The sequence below is a fragment of the Lampetra fluviatilis genome, chromosome 52 (assembly GCF_964198595.1).
Source record: "Lampetra fluviatilis chromosome 52, kcLamFluv1.1, whole genome shotgun sequence".
NCBI lineage: Eukaryota > Metazoa > Chordata > Hyperoartia > Petromyzontiformes > Petromyzontidae > Lampetra > Lampetra fluviatilis.
This window is the reverse complement of record NC_136326.1, coordinates 307,418-323,706: the sequence shown is the minus strand read 5'-3', so window position 1 is coordinate 323,706 and position 16,289 is coordinate 307,418. Positions and strand designations below refer to the sequence as shown.

General features: G+C 51.0%; 1 protein-coding gene across 2 annotated transcripts in view; it reads right to left on the bottom strand.

Moving 5' to 3' along the window:
• The window catches only part of LOC144949032 (coiled-coil domain-containing protein 85C-A-like), a 63,655-nt gene that overhangs the window by 15,648 nt on the left and 31,718 nt on the right, over positions 1-16,289 (bottom strand). For both annotated transcript variants that reach the window (XM_078878823.1, XM_078878824.1), the window contains exon 2: positions 4,448-4,524. In XM_078878823.1, coding sequence (XP_078734949.1) covers positions 4,448-4,524 — 77 coding nt within the window. The remainder of the gene's footprint in view (positions 1-4,447; positions 4,525-16,289) is intronic.

Here is a 16,289-nt window from a genome sequence, read left to right as displayed (position 1 = left end):
TTTAACTAAATAAACTAACCTGGTTAAACTAAACAAACTAACCTGGTTAAACTAAACAAACTAACCTGGTTAAACTAAATAGACTAACCTGGTTAAACTAGATAGACTAACCTGGTTAAACTAAACAAACTAAACTGGTTAAACTAAATAAACTAACCTCAAACTCATCCATTGATTTTCCAAAAACACTCTCAAGTCTAAACTGAAAAACTAAATCTTTTTGTATTTTACCAGGCTATCACAAATGATAGCTCAACCAAGTGGCTTATCACGTCGAAATTTACAGCAGCCAAATAATCTAAACGCATGCTTCTAAATGTGGAAGGAAACACCGCAGGAACCGGACAAAAATCCACGCAAGACCACGGGGGGAGACATGCAAACTCCCAACCATCTCCTGCACAGCAAGCGAGGTAGGCGACATCTTGCCACCACGCACATATCAATGGGACGGTGCGGTGGAAACCCAGCGATTTAAACCGATCCAAGCATCTTTTTCCCCTGGCGGGATTATATTGTATTACCGTGTGTTACAAAGACAAAGTGACTCCTTGTTTCCACTGTCCATGAGCGCAGGCTCACGGTGACCATATTAAATTATTCAAGAGCCCCGCTGGTGGTGAAAATCAAACTCGACATCGAGGCAAACTCTCAGCGGCAGGCAGGCCGAGTGGGGGAAGTGCTGCCCCCCAACGCGGCGTGCAATGGAGCCCACTCGACGACGGGATCTCAGAGGTAGCTCTGCATTATTCGCTTCCGCGGGCCGTTCTCCGACACAGCAGGGGTCACGCTGCTGTCGTTGCTCTGCGAGAGATCCGAAATTATTCTTCGTCTGGTGAAGACGCGACGCCCATTGCTCAACCGGGTTAAGAAGGGCAACAAAATACGTTTTTTCACGAGACGCCAATTGATTCCAAGCGATTAACCGTTTCGTCGTTAACAGCGGCCTTGGCGTCTCAACCAAAGCCGGTTGTTTAACTTTTCATGAGCCGCATGTGAAATTGCGAAGGCTTGCGTGCATTATTCATGCTGCGCGTTATTAGAGGGATTAATGTGGGCGATCGCGTTAAAAGCACTGAAGTCTCCGGTGATTAAATCCGTTAATTCATCTTTCATCCGTCACAGACAAACCCGCAGAGAGGAACCCCACACGGCGCGGCGCGTCAACACAAAACAACGCGGCCCTTTCATCTCACGCCATCAACAAGCCGTTCTGCTGACGAGGCGGCCCACTGACGAACCAGCCCACGAAAAAGCCAGCCCGCTAATGAGCCGGTCAACTAAGCAGCCAACTCACTAATTAATTAGCCGGCCCACTCACGAGCCGGCCGGCTAAGGAGCCAGCCAACTACCTAGCTTGCCAACTCACCAGCCGGCTGGCTCAGGAGCCGGCCGGCTAAGGAGCCAGCCGACTACTGAGCTTGCCAACTCACTAGCCGGCTGGCTCAGGAGCCGTCGGCTAAGGAGCCAGCCGACTACCTAGCTTGCCAACTCACCAGCCGGCTGGCTCACTAGCCGGTCGGCTCATGAGCCGTCTGACTAACGAACCGGCAGACTAACAAGCTGGCCAACTAAAGATCCGGGGAGGACTCGGCGGCAGAGGTGGCGGTAGGGATGGGAGGAAACTTCGTACCGCAGGAGGGGAGGAAGGGGAGTTGGAAGCGCCCGTGTCCGGCACGGAATTGGAAAAGGCGGCAGCCGACGGTGGTCCCCGCTGAGCCGCCGCCGCGGATCTCGCCGCCACCCTTTGTCGAGCGCCGAGGCGGCGCTTTTGTCTCCGCTTCTATCCCGCGAGACGTCTTTCTCTCTCCGTTCGCGCTCACGTCACCCACCCCCACGCTCCAGCCTTCCGTCGGCTCGTTGCATTGTGGATGTTTGTTTTGCGAATGCCTTCGCGTGTGTGAGTATTTATATTTTGCGGGTTTTTATTTTCTTAATTATCGCCGCCTACGCACGGCTGGTCTTTCCTTTGCAAATAATCATCGGCCAGAGTCAGTGTTCGATGCAGGAAACTCGAGTTGGAGCTTAAATGTCCGTGGAGTGCCTTTGCAGAGCGGCATGGGTGGACAGCAGTCTAGACGTAGTAACAATAATAATGACGACGATTTTGGAGTTTATTTTTTTGTGACGTTCTTACAAAGCATTTGCTTGTGTTTAGTTCGCTGTCTTTCCCCCGCACCTCCGATTAGCACGGTTGGCTATGTACGGTGCGAAAGAAGTTCAACACACATGCACACAAAGAGCAAGGCGTGACGTTTCACAGACAACAGCCTGCAGTAGGATCACCGTACGAGACACTGTAGCTGCTGCTGCTGTAGCTGCTGCTGCTGTGATCCCCATTGAGCCACTCGCAGTGTCATTTTAAAATCTCTCAAAATCCGTTATTTTCCAACGTCTGCCATGGGGAGTCTTCTTTGACGCGTCGTTTGACGGTTCAATGCGGCCGCAGCATTGACCAGGGCGGCCTGCCGGATTCGGAAGCCATGAACCGCCGTAACGGGTGGCGATTGGGCTCCCGCTGGGCCGTGTCGCGGGGCAGATACCAGTCCCACGACGCGCTGACAACGACGACGGGATTGTGGGGGACACGCCGACAGACCCTTGTAACATGGAAGAGATGTGGCCACAAAGACAGAGAAGTGAAACAGATGTCTAGACACTCGTGCAGATGTGAAGGAATGCATTAATAAAGATGCAAAGCTCTGTCTGAATGCACAAATATTTATACGAAAAAAGGTTTAGACCTAATGATAATCAAGCAGACAGTATCTACACACACCTGTCTAGACACACAGATGTCTAGACACACAGACTCAAGTCTAGACACACAGACTCCAGTCTAGACACACAGACTCCAGTCTAGACACACAGACTCCTGTCTAGACACACAGACTCCAGTCTAGACACACAAACTCCAGTCTAGACACACAGACTCCAGTCTAGACACACAGACTCCAGTATAGACACACAGACTCCAGTCGAGACACACAGACTCCAGTCTAGACACACAGACTCCTGTCTAGACACACAGACTCCAGTCTAGACACACAGACTCCTGTCTATACACACAGACTCCAGTCTAGACACACAGATGTCTAGACACACAGACTCCTGTCTAGACACACAGACTCCAGTCTAGACACACAGACTCCTGTCTAAACACACAGACTCCAGTCTAGACACACAGATGTCTAGACACACAGACTCCAGTCTAGACACACAGACTCCAGTCTAGACACACAGACTCCAGTCTAGACACACAGACTCCTGTCTAGACACACAGACTCCAGTCTAGACACACAGACTCCAGTCTAGACACACAGACTCCAGTCTAGACACACAGACTCCAGTCTAGAGACACAGACTCCAGTCTAGACACACATACTCCAGTCTAGACACACAGACTCCAGTCTAGACACACAGACTCCTGTCTAGACGCACAGACTCCTGTCTAGACACACAGACTCCTGTCTAGACACACAGACTCCAGTCTAGACACACAGACTCCTGTCTAGACACACAGACTCCGGTCTAGAGACACAGACTCCAGTCTAGACACACAGACTCCAGTCTAGAGACACAGACTCCAGTCTAGACACACAGACTCCAGTCTAGACACACAGACACGGGCCCCACACCGCGTCCCAGGCCGCTAGTCTGGCTCCGCGCCGTCTTTGTCCCCTACTTTGGGAGTGTCGCTTGGCACGCGACCGTCACCACGCCGCTACCAGCGGACGTCTGTGAGAAGAAAATAATAACTTCACAACTCATCGGATTCCTCCAGCATGAATAAAGATCCTGATCCGTAGAACACGCAGTGGGCTTCCGGCGCGCGTGTGAGTGCCGTCACGCCGGCAGGCTGGAGACGATGTCAACAAAGTCACAGAGGGGCCTCTCCCTCCACACTTCCCACAGAAACCAGCGATGTCGTGACGAGCGACTCCGTCCCGCCGGGGAAAATAGAATATTAGTACGGGAATTTATTTAGTTATTTACTACATTTTCTAGTTGAGGTGAAACGTGTCGCTGCTGCTATTCAATCAACCGTCCCTCATGTGGATTATTTTTTCCGTGACAGCACTTCACCGCTGGATAAAGGCATCCCCCTCCCTATGCTATGCTCATCACGGGGGGGAGGGGGGGGGTCTGTTTGACCATGTGGCCTCTTCTCCTGTAACGCTGCGTGTTTTCACGATGCGAATTGGGTATAATGCGATGAATGTGTGAGGGTGGTGATGTCAATGTGAAATCTGAGACTCAAGAGAAGGGTAGACGCATGAGCCGTGGAGAAATGAACAACTTGTGGTACGCCCAATGCAGCGGCGACATCGCAGGAATTGCTTGTCCCGTCTTTCGTCAAATAAAACTAACATCAGAAGGTGACAAGATGGTGGTAGTGGTGGTTTTGGTTGTGGTGGTGGTTGTTATTGTGGTGGTGGTGGTGTACCTGCAGCAGGTTGTGGGTTTCATCCTCCAGCTGCCGCACCCTCGCCTCCAGATGCTGGATGTAAATTGCTGGGTCATCTACGGCGGGACACAGATGCACAAACGTGAGTCATCATCATAACAACAACAACAACTTCCACTTCCGCGTTCAACGCAATCGACAAAATGACGGACAATTATTTTGATAAAGGAAACCTCGTTTGATGATCTCCCGGCACAAGTGGGGAAAGCGAGCGCCAGTAGAATGTCAGCGGCGCGCACAGAAGTGGAACCCAACGGGGAGGAGGCACCACGGCCAGCAATCGGTAGAACGCACGGCACAGCCCTAGCTACAACCAAGCCACAACCAAACCACAACCAAGCTACAACCAAGCCACAACCAAGCTACAACCAAGCCACAACCAAACCACAACCAAGCTACAACCTAGCCACAACCAAACCACAACCAAGCTACAACCAAGCCACAACCAAACCACAACCAAGCTACAACCAAGCCACAACCAAGCTACAACCAAGCCACAACCAAACCACAACCAAGCTACAACCAAGCCACAACCAAGTTACAACCAAGCCACAACCAAACCTTTCCGAAAACTCGGTGAAGAGCCACTTCATTAAACGCGCGGCCACGCCGGCTCTGAGATGATCGCCTTTAGGGCCTCTCACGCGCTAACGAGGTGCGAGTGTGATTAGAGCGCAGTGGTGGAGAGGAGGAGGAGGGAGGAGGAGGGAGATGGAGGGAGACTCCACATACAGACAGCATTGGTGGGGTCTGTGTCAGGGTTAGTGTCAGGGTTAGTGTTGAGTCTGTGTCAGGGTTAGTGTTGAGTCTGTGTCAGGGTTGTTGTCAGGGTTAGTGTCAGGCTTAGTGTTGGGTCTATGTCAGGGTTAGTGTTGAGTCTATGTCAGGGTTAGTGTCAAGGTTGTTGTCAGGGTGAGTGTCAGGGTTAGTGTCAGGGTTAGTGTCAGGGTCTGTGTCAGGGTTAGTGTTGAGTCTATGTCAGGGTTAGTGTCAGGGTTAGTGTCAGAGTCTGTGTCAGGGTTAGTGTTGAGTCTATGTCAGGGTTAGTGACAGGGTTAGTGACAGGGTGAGTGTCAGGGTGAGTGTTGGGTCTATGTCAGGGTTAGTGTTGAGTCTATGTGAGGGTCTATGTGAGGGTCAGTGTTGGAGTCTGTGTCCGGGTTGTGGTCTCCCTGCCACGACACGCCACGTGCTGCCATAGAGCACTTAAGAAGTTGCACTCAAGACCACGCGCCGCCCGGCTCAGCGGAGTTAGAGACGAGGCTGAGGGCGCTACTTGCACACAGGCTATTGTGCAGCTCGACTGCCTGTGAGCCATTGCATTACAGCGCAGGGCTTAGCCATGTAGCGGAATGCCTTTCCCTCGTCTGGCTCACCGACTTTGTCCAAACGCGGCAATTTAGAAAACAACTCGCCTTGTCGCTCACGCTAAAATACGTCAGCAAAATGAGCGTAGCCCGCCTTTGTGTTGTAGAGTTGCATGCAGAAGGGGTTGCTTCGGGACTTGGCAGGCAGCTGACGAGCCTCTAAGTTGTCTGACAGAGACTGCGCGTGGTAATGGAGAGTGTGTGACTAATTGAACTGCGTGTCGAATCACGACTCTGTTTAATCAGGAGCCCCGTGTCTAATTGCCACCCTGTGTCTAATCGACAGAGTGTGTCGCATCGAGACCCTATGACTAATCGAGAACCCGCGTCTCACCAAGGCTCCGCGTCTAACCGAGGTCTCGTGTCTCACCGAGGCTCCGTGTCTCACCGAGGCCCCGTCTGGTGCCAGTCACGAGTCCACATGCACGCGTGAATTACGTTTGCAGCGGCAGAACGGCTGTAATATTACGACCGCATTCCGCCGGTTTACTCGGGAAAGCCTCGATGAGCCTCAAGGCGCGCTGTTCACGAGGGTCCTGCCAACATTTTCGCAGTAGGGGCGGGGGGACAATGTTACCGTGTTGTGTAGTCGCGATGTAAGACTGGAACAGGATTTCTCCACAACTCTGGCTGTCGCCTGATGGGGCTGGTTGTAATGACCGGCGGAACGGCCCAGTACTTGAATTGTAAATATTGTGGGTTACTCTTCAACACACCGGTGTGCTGAACTAGTAACTCATTGTCTTTCCTACGTGACAAACCTTACTAATTGGCTGTATCGGGTGGTGGCGATCTAACCCAACAACCTCGATTATGGATAATATTGGTCGCGAAAGCCGAATATTACTACGTGTTAAACTAATCGCAATTCATAATTATTTCAGCACTGGGATGGTTGGCCCAGATAATTTTACGTTGAACGTTTGATGTTATTGTTGTTTTTGTTTCATCTGTACGTGCAGTGTAGGCAACAAGCGTGTTATGTCATCTCCCGGCGTGTGCCATTCTTCCGCAAGCTGCAGACATAATTGTCGTTTTTTTCTTTGCGTCACGCGCAAAATAGCTCGTTGTGTAACGGCACACGAACCCACACCACGCATCACCGCACGAACCCGCACCACGCGTCACCGCAATTGATGTCGGCGGCAAAACAAACGGCGCCTGGCGGGGCTGAACGATGGCGACCCCTCGCTATTTTACATTTCACTAGAAACGCTTTTTTGCAAACGATGAAAAATATCCCGATTCCTGGCAAGCCAACGTACGCGGCGGCAACCGGGCGTTCACCCGGCCAGCACGTTATGATTGTGGACGACGTTCTAACATCAACTCGTATGCCTCTTCTCCACGCTTTCCATATAAGGTTGCCAGTTGTTATCCATTCGCTTGGTCGCGTAAGTCCGTCCGTCCGTAATGTAGAGTCACGATAACACCCGTGAGGATGACCAAGATGAGTGCAGTCTGTAGTACAAGGTGGACGTGTTTTCGCCATAACGCGGTTCTTCCATTTGGGAACACTTCGCACAACGGGCACCGTTATAACGCAGAACGCGTGGCGTTATCACACGGAATGTGTGTCGTTATAACGCAGCTTCTGAGCGGTCAACGATGAACTACTTTCTTGAGCTCCGTGGCTACGTTACAGAGTGATACAGGAAGGCGGCAGCCTACCCTCAGTTATTTGTCCCGCCATCTCACCGTGTGGTGCGAGTAGTCGTGCATCACATCCCGCCACACTTTAGCGTTACATTATTTATGGGGAAATTGCTTTCGCTAAACGCGGCACTTTTTAGGAACGCATGGACTAACGAGACCGCACCAATGAGACGAACGCCCAAATCAACTCTTGAGCCAGTCATGACGATCTGCCCGCCCCTGAATTGTGATGACTCTTTGCATGGCAGAGGTGGTTGCTGGGGAGGGAGGTGAATTACGGGGCTGAGGTGGCGAGATGTTGACCACCTCGCCTGGTATACAGGAGTTCGTGGGTTCGATCCGAACCCTGACGCCTGCTGCTGTACCCTTGGAGGTTGCTCGTCTCTCTCTCTCCCTGTGATCACGTGGATTTTTCTCTGAGTCCTCCGGGTTTTCCTTCAATATTTAGAATCAACATCACGCTTTTAGAGTATTTGGCTGCTATACATTTCCACACGATAAGCAACTACGTTGAGCTATCATTTGTAGCCAGGACACTTTTTGAAAAGGCGCTATATAGCTCAGTGGGCCTTACCTAATAAAAAAATAAAAAAATGTACATGCCCAACACTCAGCCCATCATCCCTCCGTGGCGATAAAACGAGTACCACTACGAGTACCACTACATCAACGTGGGTTGTTCTACGCATGGGCTCGCTCCCACCATAAGATTGTGGAATTCCCACCACTGGTTTTGGAAATGCTCATTTAAGGAAAAACAATCGCTTCTGACTTCAAGTCGCACACACAGAGAAGCAGACCCCGCACGCACCCAGCCACGCGTGTGTGCGTGGCTGGGTGCGTGCGTGAGCCAGAGAGGAGCCGACAGACAGAGCAGTGGGACCTCAAGGTCGCTCAATGTAAATGCGTGCGCTTGTCCCTAACGAAGGCTGACAGCCAATCAGTACCCCGCAGTGACCCCGCCGCTCGCGATGACGGGACAGGCCGTGGGGGTGAGTGCGCGTCGCGCGTTCACCAGATCCCGAACGAGCGCACGACACACGCCTCGCCCCTTCTTCCCACGGTCGTCTCTCCACGTACCGTACACACACCAAAGTACCTTTGTTTATCACACAAAGACAAACACACACACACGTGCACAACAAAGACAAAGACCCCCCCCCCACGTATAGCCTTAACAGACTGCAGGGGCAAGTGCTGTTGAAGAGCACCTATGAAGGCCGTCACGGCACACGAGGGGGTGGGTGGCCAGCACCACGCCTGGCCCCCTTTGTCTCCTGAGTGGTTATGTTTGCACACCGCACCAGGTACTAATTTAAGGCCGAATCGACCTAGGGGAGGCCTAAGACCGGTTCAGATAATCGTCACTGGTGGTGGCCGTGAGTAGGAATCGAACTTGGGTCGCCGGGTTCGTAGCGCAGCGCGCTAACTGCTACACTACACACACGCACACATCCCGTCAACCGCACGGCCTTGTGGGGAACGCATCCGGCCGGCAGCATTGGTTTGACGCAAGGAAACTCGGGACCAGTTTTGACATTTCAGTGTCTCATCAGCAGAGTCAGGCCTGCGTCAACGAATGCCGGTGAACGACCAGATGTGTTTAGCCACCAACGGCTCTCATCTAGCAGATACACCACGAGATCAAGAGCCACCGATGCCACCCACACTCCGCCATCGTTTGCTTCCTCCTGCTACATCCTAGAGTTGTTGTAAAGTTGAAACCACCACGGCCACCATCTGGCCTTAGGTTCCCCCTCTTCGTCACCGACCTCTGGGTGCTATAGAGGGAAGCTCACACGCAGTACAGAGGGCAGCTCACAGTACAGAGGGCAGCTCACAGTACAGAGGGCAGCTCACAGTACAGAGGGCAGCTCACACACAGTACAGAGGGCAGCTCACACAGTACAGAGGGCAGCTCACACAGTACAGAGGGCAGCTCACACACAGTACAGAGGGCAGCTCACATTACAGAGGGCAGCTCACAGTACAGAGGGCAGCTCACACACAGTACAGAGGGCAGCTCACACAGTACAGAGGGCAGCTCACACAGTACAGAGGGCAGCTCACATTACAGAGGGCAGCTCACACACAGTACAGAGGGCAGCTCACACAGTACAGAGGGCAGCTCACGCACATTACAGAGGGAAGCTCACACACAGTACAGAGGGCAGCTCACACAGTACAGAGGGCAGCTCACACGTCTATACTGAGCATTCATCAGCGGGATCCCTTAATCCCAGGGTCGTCGAATTTGTTATCGCTTTGGCTTATGTTTTATATTTTGAAAAAGCTGACCAGTACGCTGTGAATTAATCTGCCTGTCTGCGCGGCTGGAAGGAGTCCTGATGAAATGTGCTGACTACACATTAGCCGTGCCGGCCAGCCAGCGCATTTCACATCGCTTTATGGACACGTCGGCTCCACTCCGTCGCCTAGGACTGACGCTAGGAAGAGATGCGCACGATGCGGTTGAATGTGCCTGCCACACTCTCCTGACATCCTGTTGTTGTGTCTGTCTCCGAGCTCCTGTCCGAGTCTGATGTTGTGTCGGTCTCTGACCGCTTGTCTGATGTTGTGTCTGTCTCTGACCCCTTGTCTGCCAGACTCAAATTTTCTGACAATTTGTCTGCCTGAGCGTCCGCGTCAGCAAGATCCTGAATGTTTGTCTGTCACACTTCTGATTTGATAATTTGTAGATGTGAAAAAGAGCTTTAGAGCTCATATAATTTCTCCAGTATAAATACGTATTCTGATTCTGAAAAAATATATATTCTGATTCTAATATGTCTGTTTGCCAGACCTTCTGAAACTCATGAATAGTTATCTGTTCATGTGTCTGTCTGTTTGAATGAAGTCTGCCTGTCAGACTCTTCAAACTCATGACTTTTTTTCCATCTGATAAACTCCCTAATCTCCTCAAACGTGTTCTGTCTGTGTGTGTTTCAGGAAGATCTGGTTTTCTGACATTCTGTCTGTACGCTTACATGTTAAACAAAAAAAAAACATTTTTATATTTTACCAGGTAAGGCCCACTGAGCTATGTAGCTCTTTTTCAGAAGCGGCCTGGCCACAAATGATAGCTCAACGAAGTGGCTTATCACGTGGACATTTATATAAGCCAAATACTCTAAAAGCATGTTGATTCTAAATGTGGAGGGAAATACCGGAGGAAACGGAGTAAAATCCATGCGACAACGGGGAGAACGTGCAAACTCCAAATATACAGCAGGCGTCAGGCTCGGGATGGAACCCACGACCTCCTGTGTACCGGGCGATGAGTTAACATCTCAGCGGCGCCCGCTTGCGTGTCTGCCTCTCTGTCTATTTCCTCCGTAATGTCTATTCACCTGTCAAGAATCTGTCACCTGTCGAGACGTCCATTTATATTCAGACACTCTGCCTATTCACATACATCTGTATCCATAATAGAGGTTGATATTGGTCGCGACAGCAGACGTGTTAAACATACGTCTGTCCGTTGAATTTCTTTCGCACTATACATAGCCAACCGCAGCAATTAATCGGAGGTACGAGGGAAGGACAACAAACTAAACACAAAACGTACTTCTCGATCAGCCAGTCAATTTTCTGTCTGCATATTCATCAGCTGCTTGTTAGTCTTGTCTCTAGTTTCGCCAATCTGTCCGATCTGCCCGTCTGCCCTCAGGACAACCACCAAGCGCGTTGCTCCTGGCCACCCTATCTCGCCGTCTGGGGGGACGGGTGGCAATTATCGAAAGTGATATTTATTTAATTGCCGTAATGCGTTTTAATTGACTGATTAAATGAGTTTGAAAGGCAATTAATTGTGAGGGCCCAGCAGCGGTGCTGAGGAGTGGCATCACCTTGGGAGCCCCCCACTCTCCGCCAAAGGGTGTTATTACGACTCGGCCTCTTGCGCCATCTCACAGTCAATCGATCGGTCATTCGGTGACGACGCCACCCGCGCTAGCGACGATGCTGCCATAGCCACCACGGTGGCTAGGGGATGTTAACTACCTCGCCTGGTGTGCAGGAGGTCGTGGGGTTGATCCCGAACCTGACACTTGCTGCTCTATATCAGGAGTTTGCGTGTTTCTCTCCCTGTCACGTGCATTTTTCTCCGGGTCCTCAGGTTTTTCCCTCCACATTTAGAAAAATGTGTTCGGAGTATTTGGCTGTTGTAAATTTGTACCTGATGAGCCACTTGGTCGAGCTATCATTTGTGGCGAGGTCGCTTCTGAAAAAGAGCTGCATAGCTCGGTGGGCCTTGCCTGGTAAAATAAACAAGGTGTTTAAGTGTTTAGTGTTTCATGCGTCATGGATGTGTGTACGTTGAACTTCTTGGCACATGAGTCTGTTCCGTAACCTCCTGCCAGGGGGGCGATCAACACTTCATGTGGCCTCAAAGTGCACGTAGCCTGGTACAAGCGCCGTGGTAACGTCACCGCCGCTTAGTGGTGAATGGTGGTTGTTGCTAAACTTTTTTCGCATCTTACGTAGCCGACGGTGCTAATCGAAGGTGCGTGAGCGCAAAGAACAAAAACTCGACCCATTGATCAAAAACATTGTGGCCTTAAAAGGTAAATAATACAAAACATCGCACCTCCTCGCTTTGACATTCCGCCTCTTCCCTCCTCCTCTCCCTCGAAGACACTTGGTGGAACCATCAAACGCTTCAAACTATTCACTAACAATTTGGTATTTTACCAGGCAAGGCCCACTGAGCGATGTTGCTATTTTTCAGAAGCGATGTGGCTGTCACAAACGATAGCTCAACAAAGTGGCTCATCGTTTGGAAATTTATAGCAGCCAAATACCATAAAAGTCGAGGGGAAAACCAGATGACCCGGAGAAAAATCTACGCAACCACTGGGAGAACGTTCAAACTCGAAATATACAGCAGGCGTCAGGGTCGGGATCGAACCCATGACCTCCTGTACACCAGGCGAGGTAGTTAACAACGTGGCACTTCAGAACATGAACAGCAGGCCGATGATACACATCTACTTCATGAATGGCTCATTCAAGACAAAATCCACAGCAATGTGACTGTGGCCATGGAACTCAAACTGTCTGCGCTCCTTCAAAAGGGGAGGAAGATCAACACGACACCAACTCTCTCTGCTTAAGCCCTCCTTCTCGTTGGTTTACTCCGAAGCGAAAAGCTAAACGCTCATGATTTAAACAGAAAGGAATTTGGCCAAACATCCCAACGGAGCGTGAGACTCCTCCTGAAGACGAGGGTTGAGACTTGCCGAGGCCTTCACGAACTCTGCCCTGGAGCTGTGCAGTGATAGTGAATCGTGTGTAGACTTCAGGCGCAAAGAAAAGTCTGCTTCGAATAATGAATGCGTTGTTTTTATTAAATGTAGATAAACACCGAATGAATAAGAAGCCACGATGTAATGCGTAGGCTTTTGTGACCAATATTACTCATAATAAAGGGTTTTGGGTTAGGCCGGGATAGACAAGAGCAGGACTGCACTACGGCATAGTGTAACTCTAGATATATATTAACACTATTAGACTTTTATTAAAACAGGTAAGGCGCACTGAGCTATATAGCTCTTCCAGAAGTGATCTGGCTATCACAAATGAAAGCTCACCAAAGTGGTTTATCATCGCGTGGAAATGTATAGCAGCAGCCAAATACCTTAAATGCGTGTTCATTCTCAATGTGCAGGGAAAGCTGGAGGACCCAGATAAAAATCCTCGTGACCACAGAGAGAGAGAGACACGCAAACTCCAAATAGACAACAAGCAACGTCAGGGCCAGGATCAACCCCACGACCTCCTGCATACCCGACGAGGTAGGTAAGATTTCGACCCCGCGGCCAGATTATTAAGATTGTTTACGCAGGAGAGCCTTGCTGAGTCTCAATAATATGTTTTCAGGAGGGTCCTGCCAAGTGTTCGCAGTAGAGGGGGCGATGTTGCTTTGTTTGTGATTCAAATTGAGTAATTTGAGGGTGATTTTTGCAGCATTGGGAAGCTTGGCTAATACCAGTGATTTATTTGGGATTTTAGTTTTTGTTTTAAGCTACGAGAGGAAAGAGGAGAACCCGGAGGAAACCAACGCCGAACCGGGCGAAAGGAGCACACAGACTCGGTGCACACAGAGGGAGAGACTCGGTGCACGCAGAGGGAGAGAGGCGGTGCACACGGAGGGAGAGAGGCGGCAGAGTCGGGAATCTCGAACCCAGGGCCCGTCTTGCCGCCGCGAGGCAGAGCGAGCGTCGCGTCTCTAGCGCGCTGCCACCCACCCCGCCGCTCCATGCGGGTGGATGAGGTCGTGTTACAGAGCCGCTCTGGGACAACACGCGAAGCCGCCGCAGTTTGCACCGCACGAGAGCCGACACCGCACACAAGGAACACACATTTGTCCACACGTCTCGAGAGGTGAGGAGGGGAGAAACCACGGCCCGCGGTTTCACTTCGTGCGGACGGCGGCCCTCGCCACTTGGAAAGGGCCCTCAAACGACACGGTCACGAGCACCGTTTCTGACCCCGTGCCCCGACTGGACATCTGTAAAAGCGAGCTTTTTAGCTCATCGGATTCCTCCTGCAGTATAAATAAACACTCTGAATGCGATTCTCCGCTGCACTGATCAGGTACGAGAGGGAAACATTATCCATCTGGCAACAACGGCGGGTTTCAATCTTGTTTCAGCAACACTCGGTCACTCCTCCTGTCACACGGCTTCATGCCAGCAGCGAGCCTTCCACACTTTCATACGATGGCCGCAAAGTGCACCTAGCCTGGCACGGGAGCCTGTGGTGACGTCACTGCCACTTAGTTGTGAATGACGCCTGTTGTTGTGAGTGAGTGAGCGCGTGTCTCACGAGGACGGGGCTGCGTGACTAATAGGTTTCACACGCGCACTTCTGCATTCATATATCCACTGCTGGCAGTAAATCAACATTGTACGGTCTTGCACACGGCCTGGAGAAGCCATCGCAAATAATAACCAAAGACCACGGCGACGCATTGGCTCACAGAGCACAACAAGACGTGGTACCAGTGCAAATTAAGACAGCGCCCGCCACACAGAGGCAATCACAATGATTACAGCCATGCCCTTTACCCCAAGAAAGTCCCACTAAGTCTATAGATTTATTTGTTCCGAACGATCCTGCTGCAGTGGGTTGTTTTCTCAAATTCCGTGCGGCAAGACAACCGGAGGAACCCGGAGAAAAACGCAGCACGCATTTCAATCAAGGTGGCTCTGTTTACCCGTTCCCGGCTTTGGTAAGCGGTAATCGATTGTAAGGACGGTCACCGGTGCAATGGGAACTGTTGAACGACGCCGCTGTTTGATTGCAGGCAATTAAACGACAATGACAAACACTCTCGCTAACTGGGGACCGTGTCAGTTCTTGCCTGTGAAAGGATGTTTGTCCCAAAAACCTTTCATTGACATCACCTCCCGATGGGATCATTATTTTAAACGCTGTGCTAAAAGTCAAAACGGGCCAAGTCAAAATAATGACTTCAAATTGCCTTGCTGTGGGTTACGGGGCTGTTATTGCGAAGGCGATCTGTATCACGGGAGTTCCATTTCAATTTCTCATTTAAATGAGAGCACTGTGAATTTCCACAATCCACGGGTGGCCTTGCTGAACACAAATGTCATGTACCTGCGTATGTTGAACTTCTTTCGCACCGCACGTAGCCAGCCGCGCTAATAGGAGGTGCAGGGGAAGGACAACAAACTAAACACAAAAAGCAGTCCTAAAGAAACGAGTTTTCAAACTAAATGATGATTTAGAAGTGCACAGCTCCGGCGGCTTTATAATATCGGAAGAGCGTTCCAGACGGCCGCAAAAGCGCATCCGAAAGCGCGCGATGCGGTGACCGTCTGATTTTTAATTTGTGGTTATTCCCCCGCACCTCTGATGAGCACGGTCGGCTACGTACGGTGCGAAAGAAGTTCAACATGCAGTCCGTAGACAACGCCTCTCTACGCGGGGAGGGACGCACAGCGAGGTGAAGTGAAGGGGAGAGAGGCGGGGGGCAGGAGGGGTGGGGGGTGGATGGGGGGGGGCTTATCACTCCCCGAGGGGGGGGGTAGTGAGAGCTCAAAATAGCTCCTCTCCCCAAACACACGGCGGCATCTTGCGTTTAGTCATCGTTTCGCCGGCTAGTCAACTGGAGTCAAAGTCAAAGAGTTCCGCCTGCTCAAAAGAACGACAGCCCATCTCCTCTGGCCGACGGCCGCGCCAAAGGCGGTGGCGAAAACTCCACATTGCCATGGCAGGAGCCGGTTTATCCACAGGCCCGATCACTGTTCGTTCACAAGTCGTCATTTAAAATGATGTGTTTTCACATTACGTATAACAAAATCTCGATGAATGTTTAACACGTAGGCTTTCATGACCAATATTATTCATGTTAATAAAGTTTTTTTTTACTAATTTGCCGTGTCGAGGGGTGGTAGGTTAACGACACATTTATATTTACGCGATCTAACCCAAAAAATATCAATCTCTCGAAGAAGCCTTCCATATATGTTTCTATTCAGGTGATGTCATCAGAGGCTAGGTAGGCCTGAGCTCTGGATAGTGCTTGGTTGGGTGAACACCACCCGGCTAACGCAGGCGTTGTCGGCTTATGTGGGCGACACCGTCAGCAGAGGGCAGGACAGTCCATTGCTGTACCCCACTTCCACGTCCCTCGCTCTCACCAACCCGTACGGTGAAGTACGGCCAATGTGTAACCACGCTTGGCAACATGTTAAATACCTCGCCTGGTTCCCAGGAGGTCGTGGGTTAGATCCGGACCCCGACTGCTGCTGTATAGTTGTCGTGTGCAT